We start from the raw sequence: 23,655 nt of genomic DNA, 5'->3' as shown, positions 1-23,655 counted from the left end.
AGACTTGGACCCGTGAACCATCGGGTAATCGGACATAATAATTTGGGGTGTCGGAGAATAATCAAGGAACCGAGAGAGGTTAGAACATATGTTCCTAGCGGCCCCGGAACCGAGAGAGGTTAGAACATATGTCCCAAGGGTTAACATAAGTATTGTTACCTGTGAGATTGATGTGCAGTTCAGAAGGAGTGCTGACAGAATCTTGAATAGTTCGTAGGGAGGGTGCCTGTAGTGGAGGTGCCCGCAGCCGATCTCTGTTGTGCCAGGAGCGAAAGCAAATACTGGTACTGTTCGGGTGTGAAAGATGTTGCTAGAGGCACCGTCGATGAGTTGTGGGGGTTGCCCACATACGCGGTAACAGGCCCAAAACGACTTTAAGTTTGTGAACGCGATCCATTTCGTGGTGGTTATCCATTTAACTGGAAACAAGTAATCATAGTGTGACCGTGAATTTGACAATGGTCACAGAAAGGCCTTGAGCGTTTGGATCTTGGTTTGTCAAATCGAGAATTGTTGTTATTTGATTGTCCAACCGCGAGGGCAGTATCTTCAACGTCAGTGGAAGGATAAGAAACAATGTGTTGTTGGACTTCTTCTTGTTTCACGAGGGAATGGATCCGAAGTATAGATGGGAATGGATCCATTAGGAGGATTTGACTCCTAATGGCCGAAAACCGATCATGGAGACCCTGAAGAAATTCCATGGCTCGTTCTTGATTTGAACGATCCAAGATTGATTTTCCGTGACCACAAATGTACGGTTCGATAGCCAAAAGACAATTGAGCTCATCTTGCAATGATTTCAAGTGAGTAAAATATGAAGACACATCCGAATTTTCTGGTTTGAGAGTTGAAATCGTAAGCTTGAGTTGATAAATTTTAGGTGTGTTTGTTTGGAAGAATCGATCATGAAGATTCTTCCAAATGTCAGAAGCACTTTCGTCATATAGAATAGACGATCGAATATCAGTCGCAACAGAGTTCATGATCCAACTAGCAGCGAGATAGTTGCACCTTTCCCATGAATGAATATTAGTCAGAGATGTTGATTTCGGAATAGAACCGTCAACAAAACCCAATTTGTCTTTTGCTCTAAATTTCATTTTCATGGCACGAGCCCGAGATGAATAATTATCTCCAGTAAGTGGAGGAGTGATGAGAACAGTAGTGGGCGAGTCGGAATGATGAACATCAAAACCCGTGATAGTTTGAGTGGTCATATTAGTAGTTTCAGAAGAATCACTAGGAGTAGTCATAGCTTAAAAAAACGGATTGACTCTTGTACCATGTGAAGAGGGAATACCCTCTTGACATTAATGGTGAAACCGAGAAAATGAGAAAGAGAGAGATAGAGGGGAAACCGAGAGTCAGAGAGAGAGATTTGGAATATAATTTGAATTCACTTGATATTTCTGTAAAGGGTAAGTACAATATGTATGGGGTTACAACCAAATCTATATCAAATACAAAATCTAAACTAAACCTAACTATCTCCATTTGACTAAGTCTAGTCGGGTCCTATAGTGGTCGAGTAGGGTCGGGTATGGATCTTCTATGGATCCTAATAGGTAAATCTTTACTAGATTTTTTATGTTCTTTTTATGAACTCGGTATAACTTGTGTCCGTAGGGCACGAAAAACTTTGTAATCATGATATGCGAGGAACGTAAACAATTTTATGGATTCAGAAAATGCAATAGTTCAATTGAATAAAAACAATTACAATAAGAGGAAAAGAGCGAGAAAAACCAGAACATGTGAAGACAATTAACACAATAGTAAGAGATAGACAATGACATTTTACCCGAATAAAGTGAGGGAATAATAAAACATTAACAATGAAGATTATGATTCAATATCTGTAAGATTCTCAAAATCAAACCATTCTAGATATGTCTATTTATGATAAACACAAATTCTACCATGAATCTATCAGTTTCTCTTGATCTCAATAAATCAAATTTTAATTACCCAAAAAATGATATAGTAACATTGATAGAAACAAAAAATTAGCGGTTTACCACAGAAGATGATAAAAAAATGACATCTATTGATCTTCATGTCTGTTGCGGTTATCTTTATTTTTCTTTTGAAATGGGAGAAAAGTAATAGTAAAGTGAACAAACTTTAGACATAACATACAAACTCTATTAAAAAATGACATCTTTCAATCTTCACATATTCTGCGATTTATGATCTTATAATTTTTTTTTATGCTTCCATTCCACTTAAAATTCCAACCACCCATTTGATTGTATTCAATCATACGATTATCGTTGTCTCAGCCAGAAGTAATGTTGACATTGAGACCTACACTAGTTAGGATCATTACACTAATTGCTTTAAACAAAGTGACTACAAGAAACAATTAAAAAAAAGATGAAGCCATATTACCTGTATTGATTCAGAGAACAAATATTGTAAATGCAACAAAATTGGAACGAAGAATAGTGATGGGATTTACATAGATGAGAAAGGAAAATTATAACAATTGAGAAGGTCATTTTTTTTTCTCATTTATATTGAGGAGTTACGGATTCATAATTAATGATAATTGATTAGATTAATGTTATTTTTACTACGTAACAAATGAGAGAAGCGTTGTGAGAATTTGGAAGGTCATTTTTCCCATTAGAATTAATTGATTTAAGGGTTGAGATCTACCGATAAAGAACTTGACGTTCATAAAAATATAAGGGGTTTGAATAATAAATTCAGAGAGAGGGTGAACAAATTTTCATGTTTTTAGGTAGGTAATAGATCTAAAGGCCGAGATTTATGAGAAAACGAAACAAACGGTTGGATTTATCTTTCGATTTGTCCCACTCAGCACAAAACATCATGTTTTATATAATAGATAATAAATTGGAATATATTACTTCTTCATTTTCTTCTGTAAACTTTGTTAATAATTTCTCTTTTATCAATTTTGTAACCAACTCGAATTATCATTCCTTCATAAAAAAAAAAACTCAAATTATCATTTGTAATTTACTATTATAAAAGAATTGGTTTTGAAAAAAAATTATTTTGATATTCGAAAGACAATCAAAATATAATAAAGATACAAATGTTATGCACTTAATGAAGAAGCTAAGAAAAAATATAGTAAAAACAAAGATAAAGAAATTTGCACATTGTTGTGAAAAATAAAAGAGGTAGGGAAGAAGAAAGATAATGAAAATATATTAACCAAGAGATTGTAGACAAGAAGAACTTAGAGTTGTATTCATATGTTTGTAGAGAACTCTCTACATTGGTACTATGGTACATTGGTACACTTAGGTACATCTTATTTACTAACAAGAAAGCTCTTTATATAGGCCTCTTGATGAGTTACAAAACTAATGGAGAGTAATGGTGCTTGAATACAAATAATGGTGGAGAACTTATGGTGGTGGGAGTTACCAAAGTGTGGTGGTCATCCACCATAAATCAAAGATTTATAACACTCCCCCTGGATGTCCACCACATCAGATATTGCCTCATTAAAACCTTACTAGGAAAACCCAATGGGACAAAACCATAGTGAAGGAAAAAGAGTACAAATTCTTTGTTTATGTACATCTTTGATGAACACATAATCAGCCTCATTAAAACCTTGTTAAGAAAAACCCTATGGGAAAAATTCTTAACGAAGGAAAAAGAGTACTTTGTGAAAATATAGTATATAGTGTCTTCATAAACTTGCTCCCCCTCATGAAGGTTGAGGACATTGTTCAACTTTTTATCGTCAGCTTCTTTTTGGTATATATACACACAAATGTAATGAGTAGCATTTGACATTTCAAGTTGCATCTATATAATGCCTTAAAGTTCAAGTATACTTTAAATCGAAGCTTGTTAAATCCTTCTGGGATATCAATTGAAGTCACTATTTAGTGATTCGTATTTGTGTATCATGTATATCGGTAAGATAACTATAACAGCTTGTGAAATTGATGCACTTATCACATTTCGTTGTACAATTCACTTGACACGCATAGGAGGTGTTAAATTCATCATTCGATGACTTTTGTCTTAAAATAGAGTTGTCTCGCCAAAACCTTGTCAGGAAAATCCAATCGGGCAAAACCTGAACGAAGGAAAAAGACTACAACTTTTAAAAAATTGAAATAATTTTCAATATGCACAGTTGCCTCATTAAAACCTTGACAAGGAAAACCCAATGGGACAAAACCTTGACGAAGGAAAAAGAGTACAACGCGATTGACATTTTATATATGAATGATGGTTGTTTTCTAAAACCACATTACAACACACGTAATGTATTGTCTGTACTATATTAGGTACTTCGGGACCTGAATTTCCATGACATATGATAAGTTAAAACAATATGAGTTGCTTTGAACTATAGCCTTTTAGTAATTCAGAATATGTTCATTTTCAAGATTTTCGTTACTCGAATAATCTTTTTCAATACTCCACTGTTAAACTTTGATAAACTCTTCAGGAGTCACAATAGGATTTATAAGTACTTCATAATATAATTCGGAGATTTGTAGTTCATATTGAAATTTTATAAGTGGACGTCAAATCCTTTATAGACTAAAGGACATTTCTTACACATGTCTACTTTATTACCTTCGGGGTAATTCTTAATTGGTGTTTCGACTTCATGTCCGAAGACTTAATTATTTTGTAAGAAAATCGACAAGTAATGAAGTATCTCGTCTAAAGTTGACCAATATTACTTAGAGTAATTCCGAGTCAATATGCTCCCAGTAGCTACTATATTCAGAAATACATCGTCTGAAATAATTTATTTGATTTTTCAAATTTTCACAGCATACATAGTTCAATGATCTCATATATGTGCCTTTGTAAAAGATTGACGTATCTTTCTAGACATATCCTTATCTGAAGATTTTATTAGAAATATGATTCACATTTGCTTATAATTTTATAGCCTCTTCAGGAGGATTCTTTAATAAAATTATTTCTCCAGTATCTAGGAGTATATGCTACTTTGATTAGCTCTGATTTTCCATGATCTTTTTTTTTTTTTCTTATATGAGCATATTATGCTTTGAAAACTATTAATATTTTGCAGATAGCAAATTCTCTATATTTTGATTTCAAGTGAGAAAAGCTAATCATTTTCAAGTGTTTTATGACATTAAGAGTCATTCTCTCTTTTCAGACATATCTTCTTCAGGGGATTTTATTTAGGAACATAAACCATATTTGTTTATCATTTGATAGCCTCTTCAGGAGGAAAAATTCGTTCTTTCAGTGTCACGGAGTATATGTCACTTTGATAACTCTGATTATTTTTCATGACCTTTATCCGTCTATAAGCATATTACGCTCTGAAAAATATTAATATTTGGAGGTAGTACATTCTCAGGTTTCAACTCTAAATGAGAGAAACTTGATAATTTTCAAGTATTTTACGACATTGAATCTATGACTTCCTCCCCCTAATGTCGACAGATTTGTCTCAATTGATAAAAAAAATCATTCATTATATGCGCATATACTTCAAGATTGTGACAAAGACGAAAAGAAAAATCAATTGCTTCAGGCAAATTTTGATTTCTATTTTCATATCACATGATCTGTAGGACCAAAATTGCTATCTAGTCACAACTTCAAGTGTGAGCAATTTTGTGTAATATCACAACTTCGGGTGTGAGCAATTTGTTATAATATCACAACTTCAGGTGTGATTGATTACACATGAGATGTATTATCTTCACGTAATTTTTCTATTAAAATCAATCATCACTTTCTTTTTAGGTATTATAACTTCAAGTATAATATGAAAGCGGATATTCAACAAATTTTATTTTCCAAGAATTTACAACTCATTGTCGTCCAAAGACGCGAAAGGAAATATCATCACCACTTGATGAAAGTTTTTTTTTTTTTTTTGAAACACAAGTGCAACCAAAATTGTGATATTATATTCTCGTTAAAAGAATTTCACAAAAAGTGGTTGTCTTCCACCGTGAAGAACTTTTTCAAATCTAATCAGACTGTATGTTGATACAGTGAAATGAGATGTTCATTTTTGCCACTTCATTTCAATCTGAACTCGATGAAGTATTTTTCTTACAAGTTCAGTTGTGGACTCTTAATAATCAATGGAAAGTAATTCCAATACTGAAATATCAATATTTTTCATTCTTCAGGAATGAGTAAACCAATTTTGTTTTGCAAGGGTTCACCGTTTTGGTGATAATTAACTTACTCATATTGGTTACCAAACTTCAGGTTTGTAATATCATATAGAAATAGATGATTCAATTTCATTGTAACCAAACTCAGATGGTTAAATTTTCTCCTGAAAGAATCTTTATTAATAGGTCTTATAAGATGGGAGAATTGAATATGAGATAATTTTATCATCCTTAAGATATATCTAAAAAAATTATTAATTGTCATATATCTGTAAAAAAAAATTTTTATCAAAATATGCACTTAGAATATATTCATAAAACACCAAATATTAGTTATGAGAGGAAGACTAATTTATTTTTGAAGATATAACTTACATTAACCTTACCATCGAATGAATTGCATTAACATTCATATTAGATTGGAATGTTAATCCTTTCATCTATGCAATTCTCATATCCTTCAGATATGATTTAATATGTCTCAACAACAATAAAATAAATTGTTAGCAATAATAAGAATAAAAACTTTGTAAATTCAACAAAGAAAGGTCCAAATACCTTTTAACTTACCAATAACAATTGACCAACTTACAAATCCTTTATGTACTTATATCTTGATCAAGGAGTTGATAATTTCTTCTTCCCTTTAATCATAGAGCAATTCGTGCTGATAACGTGTTGTGAAAAATAAAAGAGGTAGGGAAGAAGAAAGATAATGAAAATATATTAACCAAGAGATTGTAGACAAGAAGAACTTAGAGTTGTATTCATATGTTTGTAGAGAACTCTCTACATTGGTACTATGGTACATTGGTACACTTAGGTACATCTTATTTACTAACAAGAAAGCTCTTTATATAGGCCTCTTGATGAGTTACAAAACTAATGGAGAGTAATGGTGCTTGAATACAAATAATGGTGGAGAACTTATGGTGGTGGGAGTTACCAAAGTGTGGTGGTCATCCACCATAAATCAAAGATTTATAACACACATAACATTTTTGGAGGCTTTTTAGTGTCATATCTCTCTCGCGATCCAATTTTCTAATGTTTTCTTCTCCGACCATTCACTACTAAATTTCTCTGTATACTCATCTTTTATCTGTCATAACTATAATTTTTTCCTTTTAAAAGTAAAATAGTTTTTTTTCATCCCTTAAACCACGTTTAAGTTCTCTAAATTTTCTTCGTACGTTAGTTTCAAAACCATCAATTATTTTGATTTTTTTATTTTAAAACTATATTTTTCTCTTTCATTATAACCATCTAACTAATACATCAGAACCAATATTCATTTCCTCTTATAAAAGTAACATTAATTTCATCCCCAACAACCTATTTCAAACTTTTTTTTAATTTCAAAACTATTAACCTATTTGAACTTTTAAGTTTCATTTCTTCCTGCTTGTTTATGTTCTTTTTTCTTAGTGTTTGCAAAAATGGAATATGTCTTCGTATTTATCGGTTCTAAAACCATTAACTTTCTATGATGTGCTAGACACAACTATTTGTGCTCTGGGCACGAGTTATAGCTAGTTAGGATATAATTCAATTTTATTTTAGAAAAGTCTTGAATCAGTAGAGAGTACAACCAACCTGGTAACCACTCCAATAAATAGTTGTTGACAATCAATTGATGATTTATTAGAACAATTCACGTGAAAGTGCAAAGAATCAAACACATACGAGCTTATAATTGATTGGTATGGGGAGGGTTGTCACGCCCACTAGGCCGGACACGTGTGCCAAATAAGTCGCCATGCAAGGATGAAACTGCAGCTCCAAATCAAAGTTGACCAAACATGCCTAATTCTTTTTATTTTATCCAAGTGAAAGGACTATTCACAAATATATTTTACTTCTTTGAGTTATTTCCCTAATGGCCCCCCAACTTTGTGACCAGTTTTCCGCCTGACCCCCTACTTTACGAGAAATACCATATGGCCCCTTCCGTTATAACACCGTCACTCTCTCTCCTCCATCATGTTTTCTCTCTCTACCAAGTCATGCCACATCATCTGTTACGCCACCTCATCACCTTCTTCGGCGAGGGTCGCCGGCCGGCCAATTTCCGGAGAGAGAGAAGAAAGAAAAAAAAAGCATTTTTTTTAGAGAGAGAGGAAGAGAAAAAAATATTTTTTTTTAGGCTTCAAACCTAAAAAAATCATGGAGAAAGCAGTTACTGATTTACTTTGGATGGCCGGAGTTTCCGAGGAGGAGAGAGAGACGTTTGAAGCTGCTTTCTCTGTGTAATAGAATTTTTGCCCGCCTCCCAAAATTTATAAAAAACTATCGAGCATGAAAAGACCGTTCAGAAGAGGTACGAATCAGTAACATGTCTCACGTTGACAACTATAGAACCCTCTCTCCAGTAGTGGTTCATTGTTATACATGCTTGCAACACTACTGGACAATTTAGGAGTATGTTCCAAAAGAAGGTACGAGACCTCTAGTGCAATACTCCATAGTCATCTCGAGAAAGGAAAACTGGTAGACCCGCATGTTTTCCGAATGATTGGTCTTTTTAGAAAAATAGCGAGGCTAGGATTTCCATACAACCAATAGTTGGCGATCGACATTATCCTTTACTCACTTCATAATCGATTAAGAAGAAGATGGTTAGATGTACTATTAATAATTGGAATCTGCACTTTAACAACTTTGGACAGAGGAGTCGAGATTGCCTTTAAAAAAATTTGGGCATTGGCTATATACAGAGTCAAGTGGGAGTCATTTGGACTGAAAAGATTTCATGGCTTACCACCTATTTGACCGGAGATACTTGGGAATCATCCTCGATCCCGTAAAACCATACTAAAAATAGTCAAAGATTCTCTCTCATCTTCAGCCGTTTTTGTGAAGTCAACGAGAGTCAACGGAACAAACCTTTGTTCCTAAATCGAGTCATCTCTCTCTCTCTCTATCTCTTCATTTCTCATCAATTTTGGAAAAAGGGGAAACACTGATGCCCTAATAATTCGGCAAAACTTTCTGAGAAGTTAGGGCTGAGAAATGGAGGAAAAACTCCCTCCAAATTTAGGCTTGTTTGGATTTAAGGAGATAATCTCTTTCTCTCTGCGAAATTTACATGGAGGTCAATCTTTAGCCTCCTTGAATAATTTCCATTACCCTTTTGCTCGAAGAAGACAAGAGATTGCAAGTGATTTCTAGGGTTTTCCAGGTTAACTCAGAACATATTGGGAATGCCCTAGAATTCGCTTCTCTTTCCCCCTTTACTTCGGCATTATCTTATCACGAGGACAATTTTGATATATTTCTTCTTTTGATGGTATCTACTTATCTATCTATCTCTGTTTTTCTCAATTCTGATTTCTTTGTCCTGTTCTTTTGAATTCCATAAAAAGCTGATTTCTTCTTTTTTTTTTTGGGCAAATTGGAATTGCTTAGTCAGGGTTTGAATTCATTTAATTAGGGAAGAAAACTAGAACTGGACCCTTAATGCCATGCTTATGAGATGAATTCATTCCTGGGTTGTAGTTATATTGTTTTGTTCAACCTATAGTTTCTTATTCATTATAGAAAAGGGTTTCTATATGTAAAGTGTTCAAGTTCTTCTTATTCAATGTTAATTGCTAACCCATTCATGGCCGGAAGAATTTGTTGCGTGGATGGAGTTCCGAGCTATCTTAATATGGGGCAACCTAGTGGAAGGGACTTAAACCACCACCTCAGGCCACCACCATTTTAATTGAACCCTGCCACCGACCGGAGAGAGGGGAAGATGGACAAGGAGAATATGGTTGTGGTTAATGGTGAAGATGGTCGATGGTGAAGGAGAAGATGAAAATGGTGGTGGTTGGTGATTGTGGGTGATGGTTGGTGGTGGTGGTTTAAGTCCCTTCCATTAGGCTGACCCGTATTAAAATAGTTGGAACCAATTTTTTCCTTCCACTTAAGAAATCCTTCCTTCCATAAATGGGCAGCCAGGTTAATACTGTAACATAAAGTTTGTAAAGAGAAAATACAATGTGTGTTATTTTCAGGATAAGAAAGGTGGGTATGTATTAAAATATCTAAAATTGTGGTATACTTGCTTGAATTGGTTTTCGCAGGTACCTTTTAATCAGGACTTTTTAGGTGAGTTATCTGACTTGTTATAATGGGGATAAAACATTCAAAGCAAACTCCAAAGCTTTCAAATTCGGTTGGGCTCCCTGGTCAATATCATGTAATCAATTATCTCATGAAAACTTTCTACATCCGACATTTGGTATCAAAGAAAAGGAGACGAATGCTTGTTGGAGGTTACGATCTTGACATGTCGTATATCACTGATCGTATATTAGGCATGTCATTTCCTGCAGAAAGAATGCGGGCTATGTATAGGAATCCTCTATGGCAAGTCAAGTCTGTTTTAGATATGAGGCATTCAGGGCATTATAAGGTATTCCTTTGCAACCCAAGCCTAATAATTGTTCCTTCTGTAATCTACTCTATTGTTTTTGTCAAGAAGCATCTAATAGAACTCTTTCTGGCGTTATGATATCACCTTAAAAGGATCTGGGTGTGTTTATGTATGTTTGTTCATTTCTGCAATCGCCTTCCTATGAGATGAACTTTAAGTCGTATAAGGAATTAGGGATAGGTAAGGACATTGATAAGTGAAGATCCACTTTTGTTTTGGTTCTGTAAATATTAAATTTTGTAAGATGGCGACTCTTCCATTCATTTTGTAAAACTGAAGATTGGGAACAAGTCAATATTCTAACTTTTTGAGGAGGCATTTCGCATGAAAATTCGAAGCATTTTCCTTGAATTATTGATATTTGTCTTACTGTATGTTTTATAATATTAGTTTATTATTTTTCGATTTTTGTCAGCTTGTCGGGTTCCTCGACTCAACAATATATGATGTGTTTCCCTTTGTTTTAATGTTTAACTTGTGTTGTGGTGTTGATATTGTATTATAAGATTTGACCTCACTCTTTTCCATTTTTTTTTTGTGGGTTTATGTAGATTTTCAATTTATGTGTTGAAGAAAGCTATGATCCATCTCATTTTTATGGGCGGGTGGAGGTGTTCCCTTTCGATGATAATCATGTGCCTCCCCTCAGTATGGTTAAACTCTTCTGCGAAAGCGTGCATTCATGGCTATCTCTTGATCCAAAAAATATAGCTGTGATACATTGCATGGTATTTTTTCAAAGCTTAATTCGCTACTTGTTTCAACTTTCACGAGTACCCTTTGCTAGAGAATTTCCCCCTCAGTACCACCAATATGCTCCAAAACCCGAATTCCAAAACTTCCAGCCAGAAATCCGAGGTTATGAAATAACAACTAATTACTCTAAATGCTTAAATGTTTAGAGAGAAGTGTAAGAATCATAGACTTAGGTAACTAAATGAGACCTAATGATACAGTTGGGTTTCATCATAGTTTGTAGCCTTGTAAACTAAGCCCGACAGTTATCAACTAGGTCTCAAGGTCACACAATGAAATGGTTAAAATTCTTGTAGTTCTCTCATATAAAATTATTTGAGTTCCTGTAATATGATCTACTAGCATTTTAATGTATACCCTTTTTGTTTTTCATCTTCAATGTACTTATAGGCAGGAAAGGGTCGGACAGGCTTAATGGTTTGCGCCTACCTAGTGTACAGTGGCATGTCAGCAGATGAAGCTTTCCAGTTATATGCACAAAGACGGACTACCAATAACGAAGGAGTAAGTCAGACATTTTAGCACAGTCAAACACGCTCTTCAGTTTTATGCTGGAAAATTCCGCATTCATGATAGCTAGTCTTATGTGAACTCAAATAGGAGTTTATATTCTGTTACTATGCTTGGCTTACTGCAATACTTGTTTTGACAGTAGTGTGAAATACCTTAGGATACCTTCAAGTGATCCTGATAACTGTATATATGCATGTGTAGCTAGAGATGGCAAGTGCCCTGGGTAGAGCCAAGTTTAGACTTTTAGTGGGCTTATGATTAGATAATCAGGTTCAGCCATTCACAAGTTTTAGTTACTAACTATGTAGTGTCTACTAAAGTAGGATAGTGTAGTTTTCCAATTTGTCAAGGAAACTACGTCATAATAAAATGCTACTAGCTCAATATGCAGATATCTTCACCATATCCAAGTATACTAGCATGTACTTATTTCTTACTGTTGACAGGTTTCAATACCAAGCCAGCGTCGGTATGTTGGGTACTGGTCTAAAGTAGTAAGTTTTCCAAGGGGAGTCACTAATGGACTTCCTGATGTGAACTTACCTCAACCTTGTAGCAGAGAGCTAAGGCGAATCCGACTTTATGACACAGTTAACACAAAGTCAGTGTTTTTCGTAGTGTCTGAGTCGCAACAAGTAAGTCATGATTTCCTCTATATTATACATATATTGTAGTTACTGGGTCCTTTCTTTTTAAATACCATTTTTTAACTTTTGGATCAGCTGTTGTTCAGTTTTATACGAATGACATACCAAGAATTCCATTTTATGGAGCAACAAAATTTTATGTGGATACAAGAAGATATACGTTAAAAATTTTACATACCTATTGAAGTGATTGCGAGTATCCAATTATCGGATAAGAGATCCAGTATCGAACACGGAGAAAAGAAAACTTTAAGATGGTGTAAAAAAATTGATATCTACTCGGACTACACATAACCAAGAGAGAGAATGTGTCATGAAATTGAGTGTTTAATCATTTGTAACAGGTTTCTGATCAACTCTATCAACCATCCGTGGAAGTTGCAAGGAACTGTTGCCGAGAGATTAAGCAAGGGTATCAAAGAAATAACAGCCCACGTTATTATATTTCGTACATTGAAAATGATGAAGAGGATAAAAAGCGAGAAACAGATAACCCCCGTGTTGTAGTGCAAATGGATACAGAGAGTTCAGCTATCTACAAGAAAACTTGTCTCGGCTACTATTTTGAAAAACCCTTACTGGTAATTTATGATCATTATATACATACATTTTTATTCCTCGTTTAGTCAGTACTCACCACATAATAAGATCTTCTATGTATCTACAGGTAACTGGCGACGTGCGAGTCATCTTCTACCAAAAGATGAACGGAGGACGACTCTTCTATGCCTGTTTCAATACAGCTTTCATAACAAGCAGCTTATTGCAGGTCCATACTTTTTCTCTTTCGAAACTATTACGTGCTTAGGAAGATTGTAATACTTTCCACTTTTAAAACTTTTAATTACTCTAACTACTAGTTATACTTTATCGACAAGTAATAGTTATAGATGATTTTGACTGTTTAAATTTGAATCAATTTCTTTGGACACTGCTTAAAAGTATTAGAACAAGTCTGTTCTTCAATAATATTTCGTGAAGTCACGAGTCTAAAAGTTAATACAGACAGTATAAGTAGCCACAAAGAAAACTTCCCATCTGCACCTAGAGTCCTCCGCCCCTAACAAACTGATGGCACACACACACACTCTCTCTCTCTCATGATTTCTTTATTTGTTTTTGCAGTTCAGCATGCGCGATCTGGATAAAGTAGGGGGAAAAGGAAAATCTATATGTGGGTCGTCGTTCTGTGTAGAGTTACTCTTTGGTCCTGCTAATGCGAAGTTCACTCAAACTGATGATGATAATGATTACGAATGAAGATTCGTCATAAAATCTCCGAAGGACATCTTAAATAACCTCCTCCTTCCAACTTGTAGAGTAAATCCCATCTCCATCGCTAAAGCTTTATACCCTTAATTGTATCTACCGCTCGTTTTTTTTTCGGCGGAAGAAAAACGAAAAAAGAAAAGAAAAAAAAAAGATATGATTTTGTATTTTAGAGCTTTCACACCATTTGTCTGGTTAGTTAGATCGTATATATCCCAGGCTATATCTATTACTTATTAGGGTCAGGTAAATTCAGATCATTGTGCATGTTTTCTTACTATGATATATCTTGTGAATAAAGAAAAAAAAATTATAGTAGCAATTTTGTTACAAGTTACTATCATTTTTTCCATCTTGAGTAAAGCTAAATTCTTTTATTAATGGCTATTGATGTTCCTACTTTTCTATTCCACTCAATATGTTTTGTCGAAAGCTAACCTCCATTACTACTGATTTGATGTGAATTGCCTCTAGCAAATGAGGTAATGTTTGTTTTAATCTAAAACTGCCTCGAGTTTGATCTCTCAGAGTTCAGAATGTTTGTTTTTATTTGACTCGTGTTTGTAATGATCATCTGCTCTGAAATCAGACTTTTAGGGTTACATACCCAAGTTTCTCAATGATTTGAAGTTCCGAAATTTGATATAAATGGACAACAACTTAATCACAATAGTTGCTAAAACAAGAACAGATTAAGAGAAGAGAAAGGGGAAACAGAACAACACAATCAATAGAGAGGACCCATCTGATTCAAACAACACAATTTGAACAAGAAAAAAAAAGCATAGGGCTTTAACCAGAATAGAAAAAACAGAGATACCCAAAGAAGAAGAAGAATCAGTGCTTCTTCAAAAGTCCTTCAGCTATCTTTATATAATCTCCATAACCACCACCACCACCACTCTGATTAGAATTACCATGACCATCACTACCAGATGATGGTTTCTTCAAGAATCCTTCAGCCATCTTTATGTAATCTCCATACCCACCACCACCACCACCACCACTCTGACCAGAACTATTACCATGGCCACCACCATTACCAGATGATGGTTTCTTCAACAACCCTTCAGCCATCTTTATGTAATCTCCATACCCTCCACTACCACTCTGATTAGATTTACCATGGCCATCACTGCCAGATGATGGTTTCTTCAACAACCCTTCTGCAATCTTTATGTAATCTCCATACCCACCACTACCACCACTTTGGCCAGAATGACCATGACCACCACCACCACCTCCACTACCTGATGATGAATGGGTACTAGTGGTTGAATATTGGTTGTTGGTGGTGGTGTTTGAATGGGTGGTGGTGGTGGTTGAATGAGTGGTGGTTGTGGAAGATTTGTAACCATGGAGATAATCTTCAGCTTTAGAAACATATTTCCCTAAGTTTTGATTCTTTTCATCCAATTTACCATAATGAGAAGCTGCAGAAAGTAAATTACCAGCAGCATCAGCAACTTTAGCTTTGTTTACTTTCTCTTTTTCATGATTAAGTGAAGCTTTAGCTGCATCAGCTACCACTTTAGCACTAGATAATAGCTCTGATGTTGAAGGTGGCTTCCTTTTCTCTTTCTGGGGTTTGGGTTTTGTCTGATAATGATCATAACCTCCTGAAGAATCCATGGAAAATCTGTTTGAACAATTTTAAGACAGAGTCAAGGCCTTAAGAGGGTATTTTAGAGAGAGAGAGAGAGAGAGAGAGATTAAGAAATTGATGAGAAAAGAAAGAGCAATAATAGACATGTTATAAGTTTGTTTGTGACTTTATATCTCTAGAAAAGTCAATTACCTATATGTTTCTTTAGTGTGTCCTTAGCGTGTTAGTTTATGAACCGAGTAAAATTCAAATAATAATAAAAGTATTTAATGTTTGAATGAAAATTTTAATACTCTTGGAAAGATGATCGGGGCCACACGTTTTGTTTGATTGTCAACTTTACACTTTAATGTTAACGGTTGGCCTCAACGTACTCTTCCTAAAGCAAATCCGATTAGAAAATGTTACTATTAGAGAGCTACTTCTTTAACATGTCCGTACATGCGACTTTCTCATATGAGATGACTATGAACGAGTTGTCAAGTTCAAACTTGATCAACCCACAGTCAGACATCTTATATGAGAGGTTTGTATGTCAAACTGGATCAACTCAATCAGACATCTGATATGACTGGTTTGTATTTACAGACAAACTAGGTATTAATGATGCTATGTCAGGCCAATATCCCAGCCAGGGTACTTGGACGGGCATGATCTAGTGAGAGAAAGTCAGACACTTTCTCTCACTAGATCTGAACCGGCCAAGTACTCCGGCCAGCACTCGGTTTCTCTCACTAGATCTGAACCGGCCAAGTACTCCGGCCTGCATTCAGCCAAGATATTGGGCGGGCATAGCATTAGCATCACGGCTCAATTTTCTATTCTAACCCAGGGAAGCCCTGAGAGAGAGCACATATAACAATCCTTTAACAAAACTCATTTTGGGCATGTAATATTTTATCTTTCTTTGGTAAATCACCTTGTGAATTTTACCTCAGCAAAGATATAACCAAACAGAGAAAAATATGAGGTATTAGAACTTAATAGTTACATTATTTGCAAACACCATAATACAGTACAGATTGGTAAGAGAGCCCAACTCACCTAACAAACAATCTAAACCAAAGAAAAACAAGCACAATTAGAAGGAACAAACAGGAAATTTCAACATAGAAACAAATACCCAAGTACAGAAATTGTTCCTTATTTCATGAAATCTTGAGCTTTTTTGAGATAACCTCCAAAACCACCACTACCACTCTCATCAGATTCACCAGAAGATTTACCATCTGATGATTCAAAAGTGGTTGATTGAGTAGTAGTTGTTGCTTCAGTGGTTGTGGGAGTTTTAGTGGTGGTGGTGGTGGTGGTTGAAGATCCATATTTCTCAAGATAGTCCTCAGCTTTCTCAATATACTTCCCTACTCCTTGAGTTTCTTCCAATTTCCCATATTGTTGAGCTCCATCTAACAAATCAGCAGCTGCAGTAGCAGCTTTAGCTTTATCCATCTTATCTTTTCCTTCATTAAATGATCCAGCAAGTACTTTAGCATCTGAGAAAAGATCACTTACTGAATGTTGTTTCTTTCCATCTTTGCCTGTCTGGTGGGATTCTTCTTTCTTATCACTTGAAAAGAAATCCATGGTTTCTGTTAACAACTCTGAAAGAGAATTAAAAGGTAGTTTTACTTTCAGAGAAAGATTTCTATTTTCTTCTTCTTCTTCTTCTTCTAGCTTGTTATATATAAATAAAAAATTTCAATAGTTATTACTGACATTACCTTTTTATCCATAAACCTTTCTCAGTGTCGGCAGGTTTTCAGCCAAGTAAACTACAAAACATTATTTAATCATAGATAAATATCATAAAGTGCCCACAAGAGTTTTGGTTTTCTACTTTGTCAGGCCCCCACATAAATAATCAAGATTAGGTTTTTGTTTTTCTCTTTTTCTTTTCACATGACATTGTCTCAATCTAGGGTTACTTGGGCTCAAGCCCAAATATGGGCTCGGTCGAGTTTAATTATGGTCTGTGTTATACGCTTTTGTGGAGTCGAAACTCGTCCTTGGACGATCTTTCCAATATATAGGTCCACGGGATGGAAGATGAGAATATCCTCAGTTTGAGATGCTATCCTTGTCAAGTTGAACATTCAGATAAAAGAAAGATCCTGATCTAGGACTTCTATCTCCATAATCGTCACCTACACCTAGGGGTAGACCAGGTCGTGTGCCGATGGGTACTTAAGTCTAGGTTGATAGACCCGGGCAAGCGGATTGCGTTACAGCCTCACCAGCTGAAATTCCGCCCTCGTATAAACTGCAGAAAGAGTGATCATACATGAAAAGGGATATTCTATTATTCAATTATTAGACGGAATGAAATAATATGTAGTTTATCAAACTACATAGAAGCATCAATGAAACTACTCTTAAAAGAGTTACCTGCTTGTGTTATCACTTGTCATTGCAGATAAGAAGATTAAGAAGCCTAAGCCGAGCTGACAAGAAGTATCTGTTGAGTTTGGGTATTCTTCTGCATATACTTGAATTTTCAAACAATTTGAAGTTAACAGATATCGATACACTTTTGTTTCTGAACATCCTGTGTCTACTGATTCAATAATACCAACAATGATAAGGTCCGATAGACCGACGTCACTATTTTGTAGTTAATGGGTTGTCAGAATCCCAATATCAATCATAAGCTCCTTTGCCATTAAGCTGATCATAGTTTCCTCTCTGGAAAACAATATCACCAATAATCTTTGCAAGAACAAACACCGTCAACAAAATGGTGAAATCTATTTCGATCTCTAACAGTAATATCCCGCTTATAAACCTTTGAAACAAACTTAAAGAAGCTATGACAATCCTTGCAAACCCTCAGGTTCTTCACTATTCTTATGGTAGAATCGGAAGGAGTTCTTAGAAGTCCGAAAGCAAGAGCAAGTTTCTCACTGTGATACATTAGAGAGCGTTCCTTCTCTTCTTCTTCAACATCATAAGAAACCAGATCAGTTTCCACAACATAACCAGCCAACTTCAATTTCTTATTCATATCAACTAGCATTTCATAGATCTCCTCGTGTTCCAATTCAAGACTATCCGATACTACAAATTCATAGACCACATTATCAACTTCAATCAAACTGCAACCAGGAACCTTTACGATTTTTTTCCTTTTCATCTTCTCTCTTACTTCACCTACTTCGGTCCACCTCTGATCTCGGGCATATAAATTCGAGAGCAAAACATAATTTTCACCATTATTGGGTTCTAATTCAAGAAGGTTGGAGATCGCAACTTCACCCAAATGGGTATATCCATGAATTCTACAACCACCTAACAATGCCCTCCAAATTATAGCGTCTGGTTTCATGGTCATAGATTTTATGAGTTCTTGAGCTTCATCCAGGAAGCCAGCTCGACTAAGAAGATCAACCATTGACCCATAATGTTCGATCTTCGGTCTTAGTCCGTATTCTTTCTCCATATTATGAAAAAAATTCCTACCTTCCTCGACTAACCCTTGATGACAACAAGCACATAAAACAGCTAAGAAAGTAACACCATCGGGCTTAAAATTCTGCGCCACCATTTCTGAGACCATCTTTAATGCAGCTTCACCATAACCATTTAAAGCAAGACCGGATATTAGAACGTTCCACGTATACACATTTTTCACTCTCATTGTTCCGAAAACTTTCTCAGCCTCATCAACTACCCCACATTTCGCATACATATCAATTAAAGCAGTACCCATAAATACATTCAATCTCATATCATTCTGATTAATATAATTATGTATCCACTTACCTTGATTTAAAGCACCTAAATGAGCACAAGCTGAAAGAACCCCAACCATAGTTACTTCACTAGGCTCCATATTAGCTAACTGCATCAACCTAAACACTGAAATCGCTTCCCTAAATTTCCTATTATGGGTATAACCAGTTATTAATGCATTCCAAGAAACCGAATTTCTATTAGGCATTTCATCGAAAACTTGACGGGCACTGATCATATTCTTTATGTTCCCATACATATGAACAAGAGATGTGTTTGCAAAGACATCTGATTGAAACCCTCTTCTAATTATACAACCATGTAATGATTTACCAAGTTTCCAAAGACATAACTGAGCTACTGATTTGAGCAAAGCAGGATAAGTAGAAGAATCAATAGGAAAACCCATTTTCTGCATTTGGGTATAAACAATAATGGATTCAAAATGTTTTTTTGAGTTAGAGAAAGATCTGATCATGGTACTACAAATTCCAGCATCAATGAAGCCTTGGAATTGGGTAAAAATATGAGATGAGACAGAAAAGTTAGGAGAAGAAATTGAGGTTTCTACAAACTTCATTAAAGAGATTTCATTGATGGGTAAGTTGGGGTTTATGATGTTATGATATTCTCTCACAGAATTTATTTGATTTTGGAAGGAAGATAAAGAAAATGTGCAGAAAAGAGGAGAGAGAAAGACCCATTTCTGAACTATTTGAGTTGAGTTTTTTGGAGGGAAGAAGAGTGGGTTTAGTGATCTTGACATGTTCTTCACTTTGGTTAATTATTTGTCACTTATTACCAGAAGGTTGGTTCAGGCTGTGATAAAAGCAAGTAGAACCAGTTATGAGTATAGGCTGTGGTAACCAGTTATGAATATAGGGTATGGAAGATGAAATAACGTATAAGTACGGGTGGGAGGAGTGCCAGGGCATTCACAGTTCTGACAGATACTTAGAGCAAATCCAATGGCAGTCTGTCTTAGGCCGAAAGGAGTGCCAGGGCATTCACAGTTCAGACATATACTTAGAGCAAATCAAATGGCAGTCTGTCTTAGGCCGAAAAAACCACTTTTTCACCCAAAATATTTGGCCTCGGTTCAGTCTCAAAAATTCAGCTCCAACCCCAGCCTCTCTTGAGGACGAAAATTTGTTTATGTGAGAAATGCGTGTGTGGCGTTTTTGTTGGTGTGCGAGAAACGTGTATAGTTTTGTGTATATACAAAACACGTGTTTGAACTATTTTCGAAATAATTTTTTTTTTCAAGGTTGAAAAATTATTCGGGGACCGACTCTTTCGTTCAATGTATTTTAATTATTAATGTGGAAGTTTTTTTTAGAGTTGAAAAATAAATAAAACTAATTACATTAAAAAAACGAAAAAAAAAATAGGAGAAGATCTTGGCCGTTGGATTTTTTCCAACTGCCAAGATCATCCCCATCCGACTGCATTTGGAGGGCCTGGTTGAGGCCAAAAATTTGAATTTTTGGCCTCAGGCCCGCGTTGGAGTTGCTCTTGGTCACTAGAGAGAGGCACCTTATGATCATTTCTAATGCAAAACTCAAAAAAATCTTTATGAGTCTTATATTAAAGGCACACATCAAAGCCCACTACACCAGGCCCAACCAAAAATGATCCACCAGTCGAGAAGATCATCAACACCTACCCTAGTCGGTTATGCCATAATAACCCAGATCATCTCTACTGCAAAATTCAAAAATAACTCTTAGTTTTATGTACCAAGTCTCAGTTGAGAACTTGAGATTATCATTCTTATGTGGCAAATTAGAGATCCTCCCATTTTTGTGTTTTTCCAATGCAAATCTCTAAAGTTGTTTTGGTTACTTATGTATAATGATGATTTTTGTAGATAAATAATTTGTTATTTTGAAAATTTATGAAGGCTTAATCTGCCGATCCAAATAAAAAATGATGAGTTGGACAATTAGAGATATCTCGACTCTTAAGAAATACACTATCCTTTTCAGAAACCTCAATTTAATTACCGCTACATCATCTTTGAAATCCAAATTGAGTTTTGCATTGGAGAGAGTTTTAAGAAAAACTCCAAAACTCCAAAACGCCTAGGCGACGCTTAGAGCATCTTCAATGCAAAACTAAAAAAAACTTAAATTGTCCTATATGTCAAGGCTCAATTGAGATTCTCTGTCCTAGATGTCGATATTGAGATCCTCAATTCAAAAGACATCTCCAATGCAACACTCTAAAAACTTAAAAATAACTTAGGTATCATTTCCAAGACAGTTAGATTTGCTTTTAATATTAAGTGGTCAATTGAGATCCTCAAAAGAAATCTCAAATATTGGGTTTCTTCTTGAGATATCTCAACATTAAATGATGCCACGCCATTTTGAGATCCAAATTGAGTGTTGCATTGGAGAGAGTTTTTTCCAAAAATCACAAAAAATCCTAGGTGGTACTTTGAGTTTTCAATTTGAGTCTTGCATTGGAGATGCTCTAATGCAACAGTCAAATTGCAAACTCTAAGTGTCGCCTATGATTTTGTTTGTTAATTCAAATAATGATAAGTTAGACGTTTAGAGATATTTCAAACTGACACTCTAGAAATAGAGTGTTCTCTCGAGTTATCTTTATTTAACTACGACTGCATCATTTTACAGATCTAAATAGAGTTTTGCATTTGAGTGATTTTTTAAGAAAAAACTTTAAAAGTCCTCTATGATACTCGTAGTTTCTAAGATTGAATTTTGCGTTGGAGATGCTCCAAGAAACAAGGTGATTCATCACACAGTAAATCTTATAAGACATTGAAAACTGTGGGACTGACTAGCCATCTTTACTCAAAAAATAATTACGAACATATTTATTTCGTAAACGTGAGGTTGAGGTGAGTTATACATGTTGTTTTTAAAAAATTAATCAATTCTGTTTTGACTCTCAATTTGTGACCAACTAGTCGTAAATTAATCTTCAAGTACATTCTCATTATTTGAAAGAAATTAGAATATGATAGTAGCGGTGGGAAGAGACCGGAAAAGAAGAGATAATATCTTTTTTTCGCAAAGATTTACAACGGAGTTGGTAATTTCACAAGACGTAATTATCTAGAGTCAATGACTTCATTCGGACGCCATCAGTCAAACTGGATGGTGCCTTTAGAAACACTCATTTTTAATTAAATAACTATGCCACATAGTCTCTTTTTAACTCAACCGTTTCAAATTGTCGCAGAAGTGTATTTTAGAGCATGTCCGATGACACACTTAAACTTTAAAACTTAGAGTGCGACTTATGATTTTTTGATTTTATACTAAAAACTTTCTCCAATAGAACACTTTATTACAGACTCCATGATGATGTGAGATCATTTATAATAGAGACTCTTCAGAGGAGTGTCTAAAATAGATTGTCTTCTCGAGTTTCTTTAAGTACCACTTTATCAAACTTAATATTTAAACTAATAGAAAATTTTACTTTTTAACTACTTTTTTCTATTGAATTTAAAAGTGATATGTGTATTAAGAAGAATTATTTTAGAGATATTCGTAAGACATCTACGGTTTTTAGAGTTTTCAGGAGGGTCCCATTGGAGGTGCTTTTGTGTCGAGAAGTAACGGTGGCAATTTGATCCGAATTGATGAGTTTTCGCCCAAACTCGTCCCTAATGGGACTGGTTTTACCGACCCGTTTATTTAACAGCGCGGGTATGGTGTGAAGTAAAAAAAATAATCGGGTTAATGGTGGGTTTGGTATTAGATAGTAATCCCACCCCGCCTCGATTAGTATATTATATATTAAATATATAAATTTTGGGTTTATGGTCCAAAAAAGTACATCTAATCCCACATTTAGTCCACCATAATATTAATATAGGTTTTAAACCAAAATAAAAATTATAATGGAAATCTACTCCAAATGTTCTCATCTCCGTATAAAACAGAAATCTCTATGATTTTTATTTTATCTCAATACCCTTTATAACCTTCTATATAAGATAAACCCCTCATTTTGAAAACAATCTCAAAGATTCTCTTTCCTTTTCTTTCTCTGACTTTCTCTCTCCAATCTTCTCTATTACTTTATCTCTCTAAACCAATAAGTTTTTATGTTAGAGTTACTAACATAAAAAAACGCTTCATATATTTTTTGATGTTAGAGTTATTAACAGATTATGAATTTTAATATATGTATGATAAACAACGCATTTTGTATATAACAAAACACATTTTGTATATAACAAAACGCATTTTGTATATAACAAAACGAACAATTTTCATACATACGAGGGTAATTGTGTCCGGAGTGCAAAATGACTAAAATCCCTTTTCCTGGAAAGGTAGGACCTTAATCTCTTTTTGAATTTTATTTGGACCTTATCCCCATGAACCCCTAAATATATGTTACATTCAAAGTTATGTTTTTAAAACTGGATCTTATATTTTCAATTTATTTTTATAATATTTGAGTAGTTATAGTGTTTATGGTTGACAAACTCAAATTCTTATAAAATTTTGTTAATAATAATATATTATTTCAAATTACAAATGACTTTTTTTAAATAAATACAAAACTTTTTGTTTGAACTCGACCCAGCTCAATTCA

The 23,655-nt window shown here is 34.8% G+C and overlaps 4 protein-coding genes and 1 pseudogene across 6 annotated transcripts; 1 reads left to right on the top strand and 4 right to left on the bottom strand.

Moving 5' to 3' along the window:
* Nucleotides 1–407: 407 nt before the first annotated feature.
* Nucleotides 408–1,256, bottom strand: LOC147547911 (uncharacterized). Its single transcript, XM_086667965.1, has one exon. The coding sequence runs from the start codon at nt 1,254–1,256 to the stop codon at nt 408–410; it is 849 nt and encodes a 282-aa protein (XP_086524091.1).
* Nucleotides 1,257–8,861: 7,605 nt separating this feature from the next.
* On the top strand, nt 8,862–14,058 carry PTEN1 (Calcium/lipid-binding (CaLB) phosphatase). Its single transcript, XM_086671205.1, has 8 exons — nt 8,862–9,414; nt 10,199–10,530; nt 11,103–11,279; nt 11,698–11,811; nt 12,267–12,455; nt 12,812–13,048; nt 13,135–13,236; nt 13,593–14,058. Exons 2-8 carry the CDS (start codon nt 10,246–10,248, stop codon nt 13,725–13,727), a joined length of 1,239 nt encoding a protein of 412 aa, XP_086527331.1. The 5' UTR covers nt 8,862–9,414; nt 10,199–10,245; the 3' UTR covers nt 13,728–14,058.
* Nucleotides 14,059–14,356: 298 nt separating this feature from the next.
* On the bottom strand, nt 14,357–15,368 carry LOC147547909 (uncharacterized). Its single transcript, XM_086671206.1, has one exon. It carries the CDS (start codon nt 15,366–15,368, stop codon nt 14,574–14,576), a length of 795 nt encoding a protein of 264 aa, XP_086527332.1. The 3' UTR covers nt 14,357–14,573.
* A 945-nt stretch (nt 15,369–16,313) lies between these two features.
* On the bottom strand, nt 16,314–16,926 carry LOC147547908 (nodulin-related protein 1-like). Its single transcript, XM_086671207.1, has one exon. The coding sequence runs from the start codon at nt 16,924–16,926 to the stop codon at nt 16,486–16,488; it is 441 nt and encodes a 146-aa protein (XP_086527333.1). The 3' UTR covers nt 16,314–16,485.
* LOC147547907 (pentatricopeptide repeat-containing protein At4g21065 pseudogene) lies at nt 16,314–20,054 on the bottom strand (annotated as a pseudogene). Of its 2 annotated transcripts, none has more exons than XR_015238337.1 (2): nt 17,728–20,054; nt 16,314–17,114 (listed from the first exon to the last, which is right to left on the bottom strand). The product of XR_015238337.1 is annotated as a pentatricopeptide repeat-containing protein At4g21065 pseudogene, transcript variant X2 (transcript). The 2 variants fall into 2 exon arrangements; XR_015238336.1 differs by having other exon boundaries at nt 16,314–17,602; nt 17,728–20,024.
* Nucleotides 20,055–23,655: the final 3,601 nt, after the last annotated feature.

Source organism: Eschscholzia californica, unplaced genomic scaffold (genome assembly GCF_041429995.1).
Source record: "Eschscholzia californica isolate CP2 unplaced genomic scaffold, dmEscCali1.0.p SCAF_3, whole genome shotgun sequence".
NCBI lineage: Eukaryota > Viridiplantae > Streptophyta > Magnoliopsida > Ranunculales > Papaveraceae > Eschscholzia > Eschscholzia californica.
This window is presented reverse-complemented; position numbering and strand designations above follow the sequence as displayed.